Consider the following 21,640-nt stretch of genomic DNA (forward strand, 5'->3'; position numbering starts at 1 on the left):
ACTCTTTTTTACATGCTTCTTTCTGAATACCACCTGACATCTGTAGTTGCCTTTTTAAGCACTTTTTGAACAGTTCTGAAATTATTAGTTTTTTGGTCAGTCTCCTTCACTAGATATTGAACCAATATCCAGGATTTTTGACCATGTATCCCTACTGCTAGTGAAGTACCTGCACACAGAATACATTCAAAAAATGTTTATTTGAAGAATAACATATCCCTACTTCTGGAATTTAATCCCTCTATATTTAATGTAGTTCTTCTCTGAAATGGAGAAATACATTAAATTCTTTACATATTTTCAGAGGGGAGTTAAAAGAAGAAATGGCATATTAAGGAATTTATAGCTAAAAAGAAAACGAATATTAACATACTAACAACTTATAAAAAATACAATTACATAAATGATATAATGCATGACAGTATAACAGATAAAAATCATTGAATACACCAAATCCATCACTCTATGCATTTGGCTAAGTACTCCATACACGAGTAGTAAAAAAAGTCAAAGCAGCAAATAAATGTCCAGATTGTTTGCTTTAACTCAGAAGAGGACACCTTTCTCCTTTTTCAAGGAGTTATTCTAGATTAGGCATCAGCAAATTATGGCATGCAGACCAAATCTGGCCCACTGCCTGTTTTTGTAAATAAAGTTTTACAGGAATATAGCCACACTCATTCTTTTATGTATGATTTATGGCTGTTTGTGTAGGAATACAGCACACTCATTCTTTTATGTATTTTCTGTGGCTGTTTTTACATATAACAGAAGAGTTGAGTAGCTGCAATAGAAACTGTATCCTCTGCAAAGCTGAAAATATTTACTATCTATCCCTTTACAAAAAGTTTTCTGACCCCTGTTCTAAACTGTTCTCTTCCTATCCTCCTTCCTCCTTCCATATCTAATCCACCTTTTAATCCTTTACATTCTTCCTTCAATAAAATTTGAAATGAATCCTTTTCTCTATATTCCCCTTTGGTCCCAGCCACATTCTCTTACTTGGGGATTACTGTAATTGCCTTTTCCTTTATTTTTACTCTTGTCCTTACACAGTGGGCATGGTAATCTTTTTAAAACCTAAATCATATCATGTCACTCTCTGCTGGCATCTGTAACCTCTCTGATTACTCCTACTATGCTACCTCTGACCACAGAGCATTTCAAGCTTGCCTCAGGGCCTTTGTCCTCTGCCAGGAACATTCTTTCCCTGGACCTTTGCATAGCTTTTTCTCAATGCCATTCAGGTCTCAGCTCAAGTGTGTCCTCTTCAGTGAGAACTTCTCTGACCAACCCATGCAAAGTAACCTTTAATCCAAACCCTTACTGCTGTCACTCTCTCATTTGAACCCATGTTTACTTATCACTAGTTAAAAACAACTTTGTTTAAATGTCTGCTGTCTTTCTCACACCAAAATATAAATTTTGTAATAGCAGAAACCTAGTCTTTATGTTATTCATTGCTATGTGTTAAATGTGTTCTCTAAGGAGATCAGAACAACAACAAAAAGGAATCATCAAAAGAATGGAAGACTCCAAAGGCATTTCAGAGATGTTCCAAGTTGCCCCTCCAACTACAAGCCCAGAAGCCTAGGGAAGTAGAATGCTTTCAGGGAATGGCTCAAGGCACCCTTCACCAGCTCGCTGCTCAGGGCCACCTTGGAATGCTGCTCCCCGAGCTCTAGCTGCTCCAACTGCCCAATCTGCTCCAGCTGTAGCTAAATTGCTGCTTCAGAACACATGAGCCAGAAGCCTTGGTGGTATCCATGTGTAAGTCTGCAAGTTCACAGAATACCAGTGCTGTGACAGAGCCTCCATCCCAATTGCAAAGGTTGTATGGAAAAGCCTGGGGGCCCAGGAAGAGATCTGTCACAGGGGTGGAGTTACCACAGACAGTCTTCACTGAAGCAATGCTGAGCAGAAATGCGGGTTCAGAGTTGCTGCAAAGAGCCCCCACCAGGGTCATGGGAGTGGGACCACCATGGAGACCCAAGAATTGTAGAGCTACCAGCATGCAACACCAGCCTGGAGGAGCTGAAGCATGGCCAGAGACCAGGAAAGCCATAGTAGGAGTGAGGCTGCCCAGAGACTTTGAGGACCAACCCCTGCACCAGGGTGCAGAGGATGCCAGATATGGAGTCAAGGGAGGCTAGTCTTGAGCTTTGAAATTTGATGCCTGCCCTGATGGTTTTTGGACTGGTTTGGGACCTGCTACCCCTTTCTTTTGGCTCATTTCTCCATTTTGGAATGAGAATTTCTGTCTTATGCCTATTCTTCCATTGTATCTTGGAAGCAGACAACTTGTTTTATTTCATAGATGAGACTTTAGACTTTTGAGCTGAAACAAGTTATGCCTTTGGGGATGGAAGAAATGTATTTCCCTGTGAGAAAGACATGAACTTCGGGGGCCAGGGTTAGAATGTTATAGGTTAAATGTGTCCCCCAAAGGTTCATATATTGGAAACAATCTCCATTGAAACAGTGTTAAGAGGGTAGGAAATCCTATAACTGTAATGGAAAGGTGGGGCCTTTAACAGGTGATTAGATTGTGAGGACTGTACCCTCATGAATGGATTAATCCGTTGATGGTTTAATGGGTGGTAATGGGAGTGGGTATGATGGCTTTAAAAGGAGAGCAAGTGGCGTTAGTTCTCTTTTGCTCAGCCATTTGCCATGTGACACTCTGTGTTGCTGTAGAACAAAGCCCTCACCAGATACACCCCTGTACTGTGGACTTTCAAGCCTCAGAACTATAAAAAATAAATTTCACATCCCTAGAAATTACCCAGTTTCAGGTATTCTGTTATTAGCAACAGAAACACCTAAACACATTCATCAATATCTCTTTAGGAACTAGAATATAGCCTGGTCTGTAACAGAAATTCAGAATGAATTAATAGACAGATGGATGGACTCATTCAGTTATTTACTCATTTATTCATTTATTGTGTGTCTATGTATGTGACCAGGAGAAGACAGGCAAACTCCTGTTTTCTGAAGCTTTTTTTTTTTTTTTAATTCAAGGTATAAGAATTAAAAGTCTTGTGTGTCTCTTTGGGCATTCACTGCATGAATGACAAACTTTTAGTACAAAGGTTTAGTTAAAATTAACTTCTTACCTTAATTTTGGGTCCTACTGAAGAAGTACATTGGTATAAACATGAGTAAAATGGTTTGAAACACCACTAAACAATTTGTCACTGAATCATATATAGGACATTAAATGAGGGTAATTATTTTAGACCACAGTGGAACTTACATTCACAAATCCCAGTTGCAATTAAAGTGCAAGAACAGATTAAAAAATGTAGCATGACTTCTATTTTCAATTAAAAGCAAGAGAAAATAGAATTAAATCTCATGTGATAGTTGATAGCCTTTTTAGGTTTTAAGAGGAAAATGTACTAAGTAGAGATTGCCCTAATATGCCAAATCTATAAGTTTCATTTTTCCTAAGATGAAATATCTCCCAACTTAAATCTAACAGACCATGTGGTGGACAGATTTCTTATGCTGAACAATTATTTTAACTAAGTACCAGAAAATCTCTTTACTCTGCTATATCAAATGCATACTAATGAAAGTTAATATTACATACTACTCTTCCTGTCATTTTTTCTGGGCCAAAATATCACTGTTTTGACATAACACCTAATGATATATCATATATGTCCAATTAATTTCATCAAAATAATCCTTTTGCCCCAATGAAAGCTAAATATCAAGAGTGAGGTGACAGAGTTTGGATGTTATTGTCCCCTTAAAACTCATGTGTAAATCTGATCCCCAATGTGGCAGTGTTGGGAGCTGTTTGAGTAATGGGGGTGGATCCCTCATGAAGAGATTAACGCCATACCTGGGGAATGTGGGTAGTGAGTGAGTTCTTGCTTTATTAATTCCTGAGAGAGCTGGATGTTTAAAAAGACCCTGGTGCCTCTCTACTGTCTTGCTTCCTCTCGCCATGTGATCTGCTTGTACCCACCAGCTGCATGCTGCTTTCCTCCGTGAGTAGAAGCAGCCTGAGGGCCACGCCAGTTCTGGCTGTCCCAGAATCATAAGACAAATAAACTTCTTTTCTTTATAAATTACCCAATCTTAGGTATTTTGTTATAAGTAACAGAAATGGACTAATACATAAGGTACTTAATTTTTCTCGTAATATAGTAGGTTCTCAATTCTAAGACCATTTTGTGGTCCATTTTTACAGTAAGATTATATACAAGCAAATGTTAGGGTTTTTTTCAGATTCCTCCTATTCTCAAAGAAGATTTTTATGGTAACAGTGAATATCTTATCTATTAAATGTTTTTCAAGCTTATCTACTTAGGAATTATTTAAAATTACAAATTTATATAATTGACAAAAATTCTTATCAAAATTATTTATAAATAAATAGGCCATGTTTGTTAAAAACAATAAAAATCTATAGCTAATTGTATTAGTCCATTTCTGTTACTTATAACAACTTACTTGGAATTAGGTAATTTATAAAGAAACAATGTTTATTGCTTACAGTCTTGGAGGCTGGGAATTCTAAAGTCCAGGGAACACGTCTGGTGAGGGTGTTCTTTGGTGGTGGCTTTACAGCAATGCAGGGGTCTCACATGGCAGAAAATGGCAGAGCAGAGAGAGAGCTAACCTTCTCAGTTGGCTCTTTTTAAAGCCATCAGAACCATGCCCATGATCAATCACTAATCTATGAACTGATTACTCAGTGAATGGATCAATCCATTCACTAGGAATAGTCCTCACAATCCAATCACTTCTTCAAAGCCCCCACACCTTTTGATTACTGTAATAGGTTTTCTCACTATCTTAACACTATCTATGGGGGATGTTTCTAATACATGGAATTAGCTTGGAGAAACAATTCCATCCACTGAAATGATATATTCTAGTTTTGTAGATGTATCAATTATATCAGATACCAGTTAAATAATCAACATTTTGGTAGCTGACTATTTAAAAACTGTTTCTGAAAAACTTTAGCTAAGGAAAATGGCATGGAACTATAAAATACTTTAATAATCCCTGATTTTTAAAGTAAATTGAAAACAAAATCCTAAAATGGCATAAATCTATTTCAAGATAACTTTTTTAGTACACTTTTGTTATTTATGCTCTAAGAATCTTTGAAACAATGTCAGCCCCTAACTTAACGTCTTCACAAAAATCAGTCTGTCACTGGACTTTTTATTTCCACTCTCGTTACATGATTAGAAAGGAAAATAAAGACTTTTCCCCCAAAATGAATAGAAGCTTAGGAGTAAATACATCCTTTAAAGTCACAAATCAATGCTTATAGAAATTATAATAAAATTATTAATCAAAACATGAAAATACTAGCTAGCATGTGTTAGGAATTTTATAAACTATTTTACATGAATTTTCTCTGTTTTATAGATAAGGCAATCATGTCTATACAACAATTAAATAACTTGTCCAAGGTCAATAGCTAGTAAGTGTCAACCCTGGGATTTGAAACAAGGCAACATGATTCTAACACCCAAAATCCCAAGTGTTACTGACACCATTTTTATCTCCCTATATGGAAAACTTGGGCCAGCTGGTTAATAGCTGGAATTAGAATTTGATATAAAATACCTGCTCTTTCTCAAATCCTGTCCTCATGATCAACCCAATTCTTCAAGAGAAATACTTTTTATTTTAACAGATCATCTGATTTCTCCTATTGCAATATGTCAACAAAAGTTCCAATGAGGGAAGTGTATTAGTCTTCTAGGGATGTCATAACAAAATACCAAAGAGTGAGTGATTTAAACAGCAGAAATTTATTTTCTCACAGTTACAGAGGCTGGAAGTCCAAGATCAACTAGCCACCAGGGTTGGTTTCTGCAAGGCCCTTCTTCCTGCCTTTAGCTAATAGCCCCCTTCTTACTGTGTCTTCAGCGTCCCTCATGAATGGATTCATGCTCTCCCTGGAGGAGGAAGGATTAATGAGTGAGTTCTTGCTCTATTAGTTCCCACGAGAGCTCATTGCTTAAAAAGACCCTGGCACTTTCTCTCTCTCTCTTGCTTCCTTTCGCCATGTGATCTGTTTGTACCTGCTGGCTGGCTGTCACTTTCCACCATGAGTAGAAGCAGCCTGAGGCCCATGCCAGATGCAACTGTCCCAGAATCGTAGGCCAAATAAACCTCTTTTCCTTATAAATTACCCAGTCTCAGGTATTCTCTTAGAGCAACACAAAATGGACTAAAACAACCAGTTTCCATCAAGACTTGCTACTAAGTCTGTCTCCCTAATGGCATTATCATTTACAGTAATTCAGGCTAGAAATCTTGGTGTTGTCTAAGACCCTTTCCTTTCACCCAAGTCCACCAGGTCTACTTTCACATTCCCTCTTGAATTCATTCCTCCTTTCCCCATCGACTTCCAGTGTCTTATTCAGGCTATTGACACTCTTCCTTACCTTAGAAGCATCCTACTTGTTCTCACTGCCTTTGATCTCTCCCACTCTTCTCTTTTTTATAAAGATTCCTTGAACAGAGTCAAGCTTCCCAGTTAACGCTTAATTTTTTGGTATAAAAGCGACAGCCTAGGGCGGGCTGGTTATCTCAATTGGTTAGTGTGCAGTGTTATAACACTAAGGTCAAGGGTTCAGATCCCCTTACTGGACAGCCACCAAAAAAACAAAAACAAAAACAAAAACAAAACAGCCTAAAGAGGGTATAATAGACAGGCATGGTCTTGGAATCGGACAGTCCTAAAATTCCAATCCAGCTATGTGACTCTGACCAAATCATTGGGTCTCTCTGATCTTCAGGGGGGTTTTTTTTTCCTGATTTTTCAAAAAATGTTAACTGTTCCCAAAAGGCCATTGTGAGAATTAACTGACCTAAGAGTATTAAAAGAAAAGCATCATATCTGGATGCTCAGGAAATTCATAAATTAGCTTTGAGCTAGGAGGTACTCAGTTCCCCTGGGATCAGGTTTCAGACCACTCCCCTAGGACTCAAGCTCTGCCACTGAGTCCTAAGCTACAGTGGCCTGTAGCACCTATTGTCCACATGGGCATGTGGAGATTCAGACTACAGGGGTCACACTTTCTCTGTGAAATCTGTGCTTCTTATTCATTACATTAAACCTATTCTCACTTTCTCCCGTGACTCTGCTCTTGAATCCTTTCCTGTGGTGAAGTCAAGAACATGGTAAGAGAAGAGAGTAGGTTGAGGCTGACTATCAGGACTCCCCAGACCCTCTCCTCTGGTATAAGTTTCTTTGAACTCTTCCCTTCATATCCACCATTGACCACAATATCTATCATCTATAAATTGGGACCTACTCAAATCATAATTTTTGGTTCCTATTTAATTTAGTCACTGGGATAATTTCTATTTTTCTCTTGCCTACCCTTCCTGTTCAGGTTTGTAAAGCTCTGGCTAATGTCAGAATCCTACCGACATTGCCAATTGTCGAGCTCTTTTACCTGCCAGTAATCCTGCACCAACTGGGCCAATTGTAGAGCTAGAGCTGGGTCTGGGGCTGATAAACCCCTCAAGCCCATTCATGAACTGGGTCACAAACCCTTCACATGCCAGGCTGGGTCCTCAGACCCCTCACACACCAGGCTGGGTCACCAGACCCCTCACATGCAGGTCTGTGAGCTAGATAACCAGCCAAAAGGTCCTTGGAGCCATAGGTTCAAGAGCATGTCCACACAGGCGGATGCCCAAGGCACTAGATACCAGACAAGGTGGTGGCACCATGCATGTACACTAATTCCACCCACATACAACTTATTTACTAAGAATGCACTGCACCACCCCCAACCAGGCCTGAGGCAAGGGCCCTGATTAAACTATTCTATTTTCCCAACAAGTTTCCTTGGCCTTAACTATTTAATTCTTACATTTCAGGGAAAAATAATTTGAGCCTTTTCTTATCTTACAATTTTCTGAAGCCTTTTAAGTTTATTTATTCTTCTCCAGGATGAAGAAGCAAGCACTAGAAAATGAACAATTCTATGTTTTAATTGTCAAAAACTAAGATCCATATATCAATTACAAGAGAATAATCAATGTCAAAGTAACTCTTCTAGGATGGTGATACATTTAATGCCTTGGGATGATTTTCCCCAATCATCTCTCTTAAGATTGTTTCAACCAAAAGCTCAAGCTGGCCAGGATGCGGTGCAACAGATATTCTTACACATTGTCACTGGGGAGTGAACTGTATAACAGTTCTATACAATAACTTTAAAATATGCATATCCTTTGAATCTGTAAATCCACTTCTGTGTACCTCTTCGAGGAAATACTTCTGAAGAGGCACAGAGCTTAATGCACATGATTCTTTACAAAATAAAAAAAAATTAAAATGAGCTTCAATGTCCATGAAAAGTGAAGAAATTATAACAAAAAAAACTTCATTATGCTTATGAGGTGTTTTTATTAATATGGTAAATTGCTAATGCAATGTGGTAAGGTAATGTGCTAGAATGGGCTTCGAAAACAGAATCAAATTCAAATACTATTTCTCTACTAACAAGCTATATGTTTTGAGAAGCAACATTTGGAGTCTCTGAAGTTTAGATTATCTTTGAAATGAAGAGAAAAATAATTCCTTGTAGTTTTCTGTGAGAGAATTTATCTAATCTATCTATCATCTATCTATCACCCATCTGTATATCTTTCTATCTACGTGTCTGTGTGTGTGTATGAGAGAGAGAGAGAGAAAGAGAGAGAGAGAGAGAGAGAGAGAGAGAGAGAGATTTACTAATGTTGTCCCAGGATGTGGACAAAGCAGGAAAAAATACTTAGGTAAAATGATCTCACTCACTATTTAAGGAAATATACTAAAATATAAAAGTAGTTACCTTTCAATAGGAGGATTATACTTATATTTTTCTGTGCCTTCCAATTTTTAAAGAACGAATGTTTATTACATTTATAATCACATGACATTGACTATATTCGAAATGTAAATTTAAAAAAAAAAGAAAGAGAGAAAAGTGAACCCTATGAGAATCATGCAACATAATTAAATAAATAAAAAGTGTCATTCAGCCCAAGTAGCTTTCTTGTCTAGATGAAAATGTTCTGTCTCCAATTCATCTGGGAGGACAACACCCTCCTTATCAATTACCAAATCTTGATTTGCCTTTGATAGTTTGGTTTTGATTTCAAAACCAAATATAAAATATTTGGTATATAAATTATTATTGTAGCAGAGTGATGGATAATATGACCATTGTACTTCATCCATAGTAAATTCTGAAAGGCTAAGTAAATCTTAGCCTGGAAATGAGGTTTCACTGTTCTTGTGATTGATGCTAATCCAATTCATGCATTTATGCTGAGTTTCAAAATGAGTACCAACTGTTAGACATATTGAAAAGAAAAGGAGAGTCTTAGATCTTTATGACCCAGCTGGGCCTGTAATAACTGTCTCACCAGGGAACTGTGCCAACCACAGTAACAAAACCACTTAACTCTACCAAAAAAGTGATGTGAATATCTAAAGCAGAATTCAACTTTCAAACTTAATGATTACACTGTTTATTTTTAAAACTATTGCTAAGCTTCTGTAGGAAATCTATCCTGGCAACCTCCCCTCCCTGCTTCATCCCTGGAGCACAAGAAGTATTATAATCTCCTCCCCAAATAAACAGCCAAAAACACTATGCTCCAGTGTTTTTAAAATTTTAAAGAGATTTTAAAATATGAAATTTCAAATATTACCTTCCTAATTGAAAAAATTAAAAATGATGCCTAAGATTTAAAAACTGAAAGTTTTCACAGATTTTCTTATTCATTCATACAACTGGTTTATGAGTTACAAAGATATTGCTGAATTTCTAAATAACAATTATAAAACAACTGAAAGACAAAAATACAAGCCTCAGAAATCTAGTAAGGTTTCAAGCATTTACTGTAAAAAAAAATGAATTATTTATCAGTGTGAAACAAAACAATGATTGTAATTAACTAAACCAAAGCTGTGGATTACGATATTTTCAAAATTATTAACTGTAAACCCTGACATCAATTTTCATTCATCTTCTGGTTGTCAGAAGCGAAAGAAAACTCCCATTTCTAACTGCCAAGGGACACCGTCATCTGAACATCTGAATACCACTTACGTAGTTTGAACTTAACATATTCATAACTGAATCGAACAATTAATTCCATCTCAACGTGCTTTATGTGCCATATTCTTGATCTATTATAGACATCCACCGAGTCTCCTAAGCTAGAAACATTTCTCTCTCACCTCCTACATTTAATTATTCACCAATGTCTGATTTAGACTGAAGTTTAGACTCTTAAACCCTAATGAACGTTTCTCAGGGCTGTTGCAGGAGTGTCTTAACAATCTCCCTGCTTGAACTCTTCCTCATAGACATGGATCTTCCACACCCTTCCTTCAGAACCAAACTCAAAATGCAGTAGCAACAGTCTTATGTTGGCTCCTTATTGACCAGAAGATGAAATCCAGATTCTTTTAGTTTGAGATACTAGGAGATTTCTTTACAATTTGTGCCATCTCCTCTTTTCAAACTTATCTCCTACATTCCACCCATCTAATTGATTGTCCAATCCCTTGTCCCATAAATCCCATTCTTGCCAAATTCCACTTATTACTGTACAAAATCCTTCCCAAATTTCTTATCTTTAAACGTATCTTTCCCTCAACAGCAGCTGCAAAAAATGATGTGTAATGTTGAATATACTGATTATAAAAACAAAAAACAACACAAAACAAAAAACAGTACCTGCCTTTACTCCTCCACCCTCAGTTGTAAAACTCCTACTCAGACTTAAAAACTTGGCTCGTATGTCACCTTGTCCAGGAAGTCCTCTGGCATGCTACAGGCAAAACACATTCCTACATCCTCAGTTCTCCCCAAGTATTTTGTCCAACTGCATTTTATCATATTGATTTTTTAATGCATCTGTTTGGACCAGGAGTTAATCCAAGGAAGAAGACTTTGCTATTGATCTTTATATCTCTGGATCCTAGAATAGGATTTGGAATCTGAACTGGTTATTAATTTATAGCTTTTCGGCTTTAAATTCACCCTTTTTTGACTGCTCTGTGAAAACGGATTGGGCCATTTAAATTTGTGTTGTTGTTGTTGCCAACTGGCATTGAAACTCTTCCAGTAAGGGCACTGGAAAGACACTGCAAGAACAAAGGGTTTTGCTTCCTGGTTCCAGTGTGCTGGGAAGGCTCGTGCAGCTTCTCCAGCATCTGGCTAATATAATACTCATAGATGGTGGCCAGCAGCTTCCCCAGCAGACTCCCCCTTATATGGTTTTATACCTCCCTGTGAACAGCTTTCCCTGAAATTCTACAGCACAGATTTCTAGCACAAATTCTACTAGCATGGCATCATAGTGACTTCACTGCCTTCCAGCAAGTTATGGCTCTGTCCTTCCTAACTGAAAGTGATCTGCCCCCTCCCCCGCAGGGGATATTTGGTTATGTCTGGAGAAACTTTTGGTTATCATACTGGGGGGCAGAAGGGGTTACTAGTATTCAGTGGGTAGGTATCAGGATGCTGCTAAACATCCTGCAACGCACAGGACAGCCCCCCGACAAAAACCAACCATCTGGCCTCAAATGTCAATAGTGCTGAGCTTCAGGCACTCTGCTTTAGAACAAGGTCAAGCTCTTAGTCCCAACAGCGTAGAGTCAGGGGATACTAAAGGGGATGGTGAAAGGAGAGTCGTCATCTTTAGGTGTTCTTTCACAGGACAAGGGTCAATGACTAATCTTTATATCTGCTATTTCTCCTCACTTCTTATGAGATAATACTTCATTACTACAATCTTTTATTATAGTTATTAATTCTTTATCATAAACTTTTCCTGCTCAAATTACTATATGCTGATTGGATCCAGACTGATAGAGCATCACTCATTCATTCATTTCAATAGATACCTAGTGAGTGCTTATTATGCTTCTGACACTGTGATGAGAACTGAGGATGTGACAGTGAAGAAAATAAACACAGCTCCTGTTTTCCTCAGGCTTGTAGTTTGTAAGTCACAACAGGTGAGTGTTGTGAATGTCTGACGTGGCAAGTGAAGGGCGCTACGGCAGAGCCCAACTTATGGGAGGCAAGGAAAGTGACTGAGTAAAGGCCTCATATGTTTTTGATGAAATAAATCAATTAACTGAATTAATGAAATTGTCATTTTAATTTAGTAATTCTACTATTTAGCTAAGATGGTAGGCATTTTATTTGATGAGCTCCTTATCCATTTGGAGAGTTATTTGAAAATTAAGTATTTTTTTTTTTTCTTAGAAGGAGTAAAATTAGTTTCAGATTTAAATCAATGAAAATATTTTAGCTCAATTCATAAGCTATCAATTTCCTCTTTTTCAGGTGGACTTTTTGATATCACATTATTTGCTCATTTTCATGATTCTAAGCTTCTTGAAGGGAACTGTCTCTTTTTATCCATTTCTATACGTCACAGCACTGAACACAAAGTTTAACACACAGTAAGTACTGAATATGTGCTTATTGAAGTAATAAATGCAGTGAAACTGATTTCATGAGCCCTTTGTTGCAATCCCACTGGTAGGACTAAAAAGCTTGAATAATTATTATTCTCTCTGGTACTAACATTTCTCATTTATAAATTAAAGGATTTGGAACAGAGGTTTTCCTAAGTATCTTTCTGTTCTAAAATTCTGAGATATAGCAAATGTACTAGAACACAAGAATGTAAATCCATTATCTGTCTTGATTAACATTTATTATTGACAGCGTGACCCGAGTGTACCTGACACTTCTGAATCTCAAATTCCTCATCTGCAGTTAGAAACTATGGCTCTTGGGCCAAATAACAGAGTTGAGCCTTTGTGACAGAGACCATATAGCCCACAAGCTAAAAACATTTACTATCTGTCCCTTTGTAGAAAAACTTTGTAAAGCCCTGGTGTATGAGTTCCCTCCTACTTCCTCTTAAATATCCTCTGTGACTTTCTAATTCAGGCACCATCTAAGTTTTTTAACAATTTTTTTAAGCAAAAGTGTATTAAATTTTGATGAATAGCCCACCTATATATTAATGAAATTGGACTTTTACTTTGAACAGAGCCAAAAGGTTACTAAAGAGAATCTCTGTGAGTTCGTGAAGTAACAGATTAGAGCTAAAAATTTTCCATACAACATAGATGTTAATAAGCAGTATAATATATACGTGTTCACCTTTAAAACCCCAATATATTAGATGTCTGGATGGCTCACATGGCAGGTGACCTGTAGGCTGTGGTTTGGTGGATGAACCAACAGTTTGGGCTTCCCAGAAAATGATGCTACATATTACTGCAATAAGAACATGAGGTAGGATTGAAAGTCTACCACCATTTTAAAGCATTAAGATAGACAAACAAATTGTCCCACACACCTCTTTCCATGACTTTAAACCACAAGTACTGTCTTTGACTACACTCCTTTTTCAATGGAAATGTTCTTATTTTGTAGTTAGATTATGCTTGCTCAGGGTATACTATAATTCAACTCACATCATTAAATTGAACCAATATAATGTCTCTCTTTCTTCTAAACTTCTGGATTTTATCTCTTCTGCTTAATAATTTTTGAAAAGCACACCAGTCAATAACAGCTCCATAAATAATGACAAGCCCAGATAATTGCAGCTGACACCATTCTAGCGAGGCACATTTATTTTCTTGTGATCATTCTGCCAATATCCTCACACCACCCCAGGTTTCATTCTGGAAAATAAACCAAAATAAAATCCACTTAGGCTGTAGGAAAGGCTGAGGCTGTAAAATATTTTAAGTTTATCAACCTATCAGTTAAGCAATGTGACTACAGGCAATGTGGCATGTGGAGTCCCCACAGGCCTGTCGTGTGGATGCAGAATGACAAACTATATAAAGAGGAGGATACAGGTGACCTTACCATTGGGTGCATGGTCCTTCGGGAGGCTGACATGGTTGGTTAGAGGGGTGCCTAAAGGTTTTGCTGTCCCCCAATCCTGCCTATACTGTCTCTCCCCTTTGCTCCAATGGCACCTGAAATACTAAAATATTCTTTTGGATTTTCATGATTTTTTAGTCTTCAGGGGTATGTCATCAAAATGCAAATAACTCTTACAGAGAACCATCTGAATCTCTAATTAGCTAGTACCAAAATTAACACAAATCCTGTAGGAAAGCCCTAGAGAATGCAGAATGGAATTAAGAGGTGCAGGAATCAAAAACAAAGCAAGGTACGTGTGTGTGTGGGGGGGTGGTAATTAATAAAAAAAAGGTAATGCCTACAGGTCATTATGCCAAGTGAAGTGAGGCAGGCACAGAAAGACAAATACCACATGATCTCACTTGTATGTGCAATCTAAAAAAGCTGATCTCGTAGAAGTAAAGAGCAGAGTTGTTGCCAGAGGCTGGGAGGGGTAGGGGAAATGTGGGAACAGGGAGAGGTTGGTCAGTGGTTATAAAGCTACAGTCAGATTAGAGAAATAAGTTCTAGTGTTTCAATACACAGTGAGGTGACTTTGGTTAACAGTAATATATTGTATATTTCAAAACATCAAGATGAGAGGATTTTGAATGTTCTTACTACCAAAAAGTGATAAATATGTGAGATGATGGATATGTCAATTACCCCGATTTGACTATTATACATTGTGTATATCTATTGAAATGTCAGAATCTACCCCATAAATATGTACAATTATTATGTGTCAATTAAAAATAAATTACTTAATTTTCTTAAAAATAAGATTAAAGTGAAGAGGAAGAGGGAACTGAGGTGGGGGTGGGAGGGAGGCAAGTGTGTCAGAGATGGGAAGACAAGGACATGGATGGCATCAGGAGAACCAACACGGGAGGGCACCCGTGGCAGGTTGATAGGCACTTCAAATCAGTATTCTTTATGTATCTGCTTCATTTAAAAGGCAACCTGAGTCCAGCACAGAGGAAGATCACAGCAGGGCCACAAGGGGCAGCACTCAACTCTCTACTATTGTTTACATCAGGGGTCAGCAAACTATGGCCCACAGGCCTAGTTTTGGTATTGCTGTGAGCTCAGAATGATTTTTACATTTTTAAACGGTAGGAACAAAATCAAAAGATGAATAATACTTCTTGACATATAAAAATGATACGAAATTCAAATTTCAGTGTCCATAAATAAAGCTTTATAGAAACACAGCCATGCTTGTTCATTTGCCTATTGTCTGATTGCTTTTACACTACAATGGCAGAGTTGAGTAGTTGCAACAAATATTACTTGGCCCACGAGCCTGAAACATTTACTAGCTGGCCTTTTACAGAAAAAGTTTGCCAACCCCTGGTTTAAGTCATGCAGCTCTGGCTTCACACTCACATATCCCACTCTGAAAATAAAACTCCCAGACTTAACACAACCCACCATTTTTGTCCGGTAGTTGAGAGATCATCTGTTCTTCCTTGAGCATGCACCTTGGTGAGCCTCACCCTCTACCAGGTTGATTATCAGAAACCCGTATAGCACCCTCCGTGAGAGGAGATGGATAAATACTATTTTCTCCATGTTTCTGTTTCCTTTGACACTCTGAGTCCCAATCTAGATGGCTGCCCAGGCTCCAGCCTGGCTGGCTCACTCCATGGTCTACCTAGCCCAGAGCATGGATTCAGTATCTCTGTTTGCTTGCCTCTGGAACTGGAGCTGAACATATGAATAGATGCAGTGAAGGGGAATGGAGGAAAGCACCATAAACAACAAGGCTGGGGGAGATGGTAGAGACCAGCATCAGAAGCCCCATCATAGGGGACTGATGCAGGTGTGGCTAAAGAGCTAGAAATTAGGTCTAACCACACGGACGACATGGCAACTAACAAGATGTGAAGTTTTCCTACTAGCTCTGATAAATAAAAAAACATTCCAGTGTAGGAACAGATCTGTCTGTAATTAAACTGGCACTATACACTGTTTTCAAATCTATATTGAGCAGGCATTCATTATAACCTTGATTAATGAATAAATGTCAAAATGTATTTGTTTGGCTTAAGGCCAATTTATTAAAAATTACCTAGTTTTAATATTTAAGCTTCAGTTTTGCCAGCTGAGTTTTTGTCTATGTCCAGTCTTTCTTGGTGAGCTGTTTGCTACTCTGTTCTTTACAGGCCATGGGACCAGCCTTAGTATTATGAGTTTCTCCTTAATTATTAGACTAGTAGTAAAAGTCTTGGTAATCTTTTAAGTTTACTTGGTACTCTTTTGGCATGAATACACCAATTACACATCAGGCAATTGTAGCTCTGGGAGGTTAAAAATTTGAACCATGGTCAGCCAGATTTCCCTGATCTATAGAGGTATCTCAGTTTCTGAGCTGGCCACCTGCAGTGCCCTACAATCTTATGACTGATACAGTCTCTTAATTTTATCATTTTTTGCTCCCGCATGCTGCTTTCTTTCAAGGCTAGTTCCCAGTCTGTACTTCCTATCTCAATAACACAACAGGCCCAGGGTATGAAAAAATATCACAAAGTGTCACTGATAGAAGGAACCTTGGCTTAGCCATATGTGGTGTGTAATCATTCTTAGTGTCTCCTGGAGTCCTATGGAGAGCCTCAGGAATCACCTGGAGTGATCTGTGGGGAAAGAGGAATGACCACTGGAGGTCTTACTCTAGAGGTCTTACCTCCATGGCAGCCAGAAAATTTCTTCTTTTTATTTAAATTTATTTTATTTAATCAATGGGCTTGGTAAAACAAAAGTTTGCATACTGATGGTAATAAGCTGTCATTTTAACTTGACATCATCAGAGTGATAGTCAAAATAATTACTGGCCAGTGTAAAACGGACCAATCAGAATGGACACTGGTCCTGGTGTTTGCCAGGCATCACCTCTTAACTCTTTGGATTAAGGAAAGATCTAGAATGTGCTAGAAAAACCAGGTGAACAGGGCAGCAAAGGGGTGGGAGGGGCACACGAGGAGCTCATATTGCTGCTATTTACCAACCAGTATAGAAATGCTTCAATTTTCATAACCAGTATGGCTATATCTCACAGGTTACACAGTAAATCATAGAGAGAGTTAGGACCCTAACTTAGATTTTAATTTCCTGGGGAAATTATAACTCTTTAAGATTTACTAGTAGTTACAAGTTACTGTCTTTGACAATGATCAGAATGATCCTCAATGTGTCAAAAAATCAACTACTTTAATAGCATGTTTAGCTTCATCAATAGCTTCTCATGACAATGAAGAAGTAGACCTTGCATAACTGATTATGGAATGCAAAAATGTACTTACTTTTACACTTATTTCTTTTCATGGATTCCAAAATAAGAATTGCCAAATGTACCTAGTTGTTTTTTATATATTTGAAAAATTTATCAAAGAAAATAGATCATTCTATTAGACTAATATTTTTTCAGGCGATTTCCAAAAATTTCAGAATTACTATATATATTTATTAAAATAATGAGTAGGCTGCAAGAAACCAGTCCTTCAAGAATGTTTTTTGAGGAAACCATGTATCTGATTATCAATTTCTGTTTTGTCAATGAGCATTTTAAAAAAATTTCTGACATGCACAATTAGTTACAATAATGTACTTTCCCTCTCCCTCTGGAATTACAAAGCATAATCACTGGCTTATGTAACATGGTACCTCTCTTGTAAACCTGTGAAGGAAGCTTCTTTTGTTGACAGTTCTAATGTGTGCCATCTGTTTGCATGGGATGAAGCCCTGGTGCTCCTCTAATGGGCCATAAATTAGGTATCAGCAGCAGGCTTTTGATAGGATCCTTCAGTTACAGTTTCTTTTTTTCTTTTCTTTCTTTTTTTTTTTTATAACTGTTAATTCAGCATTTGGTGAGAAGCCCAATGTCTCTCTTAAGACTGTAGAAATGCACTTCTTGAGTTCTTAGACTCAAGTGTCTTCTCTGTATTTATGCATAAAACTATATCTCTCTCAAGGTAACTTCTCTGTATGTATCCCTGAAGATAAATGTACGCTGACTAGAGAAAAAAAACAAAAAACAAAAAACAAAAACTGCTAAATTCAAGGGATGCTTATGCCTTCTGTAAAAAAAGAAATGACCCATTTATTGAGTGCCTATTACATGTTTTGTGCTGTACATGGGCATGGACCTTTACATATGTCAAATTGTTTGATTTCAAACCAATTTCATCATTTAGATAATATTATCCCATTTTGCAGGCAGGGAAACTAAGTCTTAGAATTTAAGTAATTTGCTCATATTCCCATAAAATGGTGCAGTCAAGATTCAAGTACTGAGCATGGTTTGACAATGCCCGTTCAGCCTCCACTGTATACTATATATGCCTCAGTTTGTTAAAAGAGGGGAAATGAGAATTAGTGCAAACATCCATGTGCAATACCTTTCTCAACACCTTAGTTGACTAAAATGAAGGGGCTGGTCTAGATGAACCACAAAGTCCCTTGACTGTGGTTCTCTGTGGTTAGATTAATCGTGGCTCTACCATTTACCATGAAACCTTATCAAGTTATTAAACTTCAATTGACTTTGTCTTCTTCTTCTGGAAAATACCCTATCGACCCTCCAGCTGGGAACCCATCGATGTGAAAATTCATAAATTACCAAGGACTACAGGTACAAATTGCTATGATGATCAGTCCACCTGCAATCAGCTAGCAACCCTCAGCCCCACTCTTCCTTCACCCCTCGCCAAATTTTCTCACTTTATGCTTTAGAAGGAAGATTAAGATCATCCAAGTTCCCACAACCTTTCTTATCTACATCTCAACATTTCTCTACAAATTTTCTACCCCTCCTCTTTTTTGCTATTTTCAGAGAATTAAAAAAAATAAAATAAAATAAAAAAGACACGTTCTCCAAGTAACCTTTCTTCATTTTCCCACAATTTCCTCTCCTGTGACCCCATTTCCATTAAATGTTCCCTTTAGTACTTCATTTGTTCAGTCTTCCTGGATATTTGTATATACCCATCAGAAGAAAGCTCTCCATGACCCCGCTAATGCCTCTTGCTTCTTTCCTCTTTTTTATCTTCCTTTCTTTAACCAATTTTTTAAAAGAAAAAACACTTGAGGCTCAGTGCTCTCACTTCCTTTGCACCCACTCACTCATTGTGCTCTGAATCCATTTCCCACCACTTTATCTAAACTATTTCATCCAGGTTACTAAACCTATTGTCCTACCTGTGTGCCTCTCGGCTTCTCAGCTTCTCAGATTCTCACTTGCATTTAACAGAATCCTCCTCTTGGTTTCTGAGATCTCCTGCTCTGAATCACTGTTCTGATTGCTAAAATCTCATTATTTTTCTCATTATTCTTCCCCTGCTTGATTCTTAAATAAAAGGATTTACCCAAATCTATCTTTGAATATTTTATCTTTTACTCTATTCTTTCCCGCAATTGCATCCTGTCTCATGGCTTCAGCTGCTAACAATATGTAGGCAACTTTTAAGTTTGTATTAAGTTAACCTTAACAAGAGTTCCTGTCTCACATTTTCTACCTCTTGCAGGGCATTTGTTCTTGAGTGGTCAATATTATATGTCAAATTTATTATATTCTTAGTAAAATACATGCGCCTCCCCAAATAATTCTTCTATATTCCTTCTAAACCTTCTCTATCCCGATTATATCCCTAATTCCTTCCTGGCTCTTCCTGTTCAGTCAGATGTAATCCCCCCAGTTTTAGCTCTTCTTCCTCATGCATTCCTGCTATAAATGGTCTCATAACCACTGACAGGATTTACACTACTTAGCAGGTATTCTGTCTCTAGCCTCTCTCATCTTACACAGCATTCTCAGATTAGTCTACCAAATACATTCTTGTAGTAACACCATTTTACTGCATAAAATTGTCAGAGCTGCCCTTATCCCAACATTCAGTGTTCTTGGTGAACCAGCCCCAACACACTCGTGAACTTATCTGTTAACAACACCTCTCCTGACCACATTTACACGGGCTCACTCTAGCCAGTTAAGATAGTTTCTTTATGAGTATTGCCTTTGACTGTATTTGTATTGCTTTTCCTATACTTCCAGATCTACCTAATAATACTATCTCTTTCATGAAGACTTCCCTGATTCTCCTCAGAAGCCATCACTCTCTTTTCTGGATTCTCTAAAAAGTTTATTCTGGATTCTTTTTCCTTCTTCCTTGCATGATGGTTATTTTTGTATGTGTCTATCACAAGCTAATCCCCAAACCAGCATCTGTGCTGCTCCTTTGATTCTTCTTCTAGCACAATGTCTTATACACTGTAGATCTTCAGAAAAATGTGAGTTGAATAGAAGAAAAATCAATGGGTAATTGTTGTTTCTGGAAACCCAATGAAGAATATCTATTTCAGAGCTATTAATGGATATCACTACTGTTCTGCAGCTGTGCCACTGCTCTGGTTCTAGTGATCCAGCAGAGAGGGGCTTCCAAAAGTGAGATTTGTGTGTCAAGTGAGATTCCTTTCCACCCAGAATCCAGCATTCAACTCCATCCTTCTAGGCTGATCATATCTGGCCCCTCAGTTTCATGCCACACTGACTTTCACTGCCTATTCCAGCTATAATGTTTCCATTAAATGGATGTTTTACAGTTTTTCTTGAGTCACGTGCTTGGCTTTTCTGATAAACTTATCCATATACACTGCAACAAGGAAACGTCTGGTTGACTACTTCCATACAGTACATATGCATTTTAACCATGAGAGTCAATAATCTGACATTTGTGGTGTAACCTAGAAAGCATTCAGGTAATGAGAATAGCAAGCCAGAATGAAGAGAAAAGGAACAGGGCATCGCTGAACAAACTTTTAATATATACCTATGTCTAGAACTGATGCTCTCTCAAAAAGTATCTTCCCTAAATGCTTCCATTATAGGAGTCTGGGGATAGAGGAACAGAGGAGGTAACTAAAATGAGTCCAAGGAATAGTCCATTTCTTAACAGTAATAACAATAATATAATCCTAAAAAATGTACAAAAATAGCTGAAATTAGTTGAGTGCCTCTTGAATAAAAGACAATTGGAGAAATGCTTTACTACATGTTCTCATGAATCTTCAAAATATCCCTATGATATTACATTATTCCCAGTTTACAAATTATCCAAGCTGGAACTCATAGTGGTTAAGTACCTGGCTGAAGATCACAAAGCTAGCTAGAATGGCAGTACCAGCCACTTCCAAGAATAATGGAATGATTAATTTAATTAAATGTAAAGCTCATTTTAAAATGGAAAGATATACCATGAACTACAGTGTATATTGAGAAGTTTAAATAAATAAATAAATTAATTAATAATAAATAAATAAATAAATAAAATGGTAAGATAGAAAACAAGTATTAACAGCTTCATAAAATGATGTCTAATTCCAGGAACTTTTGTATGCTGCTGATATGATCATACAATACATATAATGAAGAATGTACTTACTCTCTGTCAATCACAAGGCAGGTTACAGCTTCTGCAGCAATTACGTTTGCTGTTCTCACATCTTCCCTGTATAAAAAATAGAGACATTGAAGTAAAATAATCTTTCTTTTAATAACAAAGGAAAGTGTCCATTATGATTAATTCAGAAAACATATTAAACTCTGAAAACTCTTCTGATTGATCCAATTCCAGGCTTATGACCTGTTCATATTTCAAATTTTTTTTGTCCTGAAGAACCACCTGACCTTTGTCATTAAT

At 37.4% G+C, this 21,640-nt stretch overlaps 1 protein-coding gene across 1 annotated transcript in view; it reads right to left on the reverse strand.

Moving 5' to 3' along the window:
* The window catches only part of PRKG1 (protein kinase cGMP-dependent 1), a 1,297,492-nt gene that overhangs the window by 127,667 nt on the left and 1,148,185 nt on the right, over positions 1-21,640 (reverse strand). Inside the window, exon 8 of the mRNA XM_063103400.1 lies at positions 21,383-21,448. Coding sequence (XP_062959470.1) covers positions 21,383-21,448 — 66 coding nt within the window. The remainder of the gene's footprint in view (positions 1-21,382; positions 21,449-21,640) is intronic.

The sequence above is a fragment of the Cynocephalus volans genome, chromosome 7 (assembly GCF_027409185.1).
Source record: "Cynocephalus volans isolate mCynVol1 chromosome 7, mCynVol1.pri, whole genome shotgun sequence".
Classification (NCBI taxonomy): domain Eukaryota; kingdom Metazoa; phylum Chordata; class Mammalia; order Dermoptera; family Cynocephalidae; genus Cynocephalus; species Cynocephalus volans.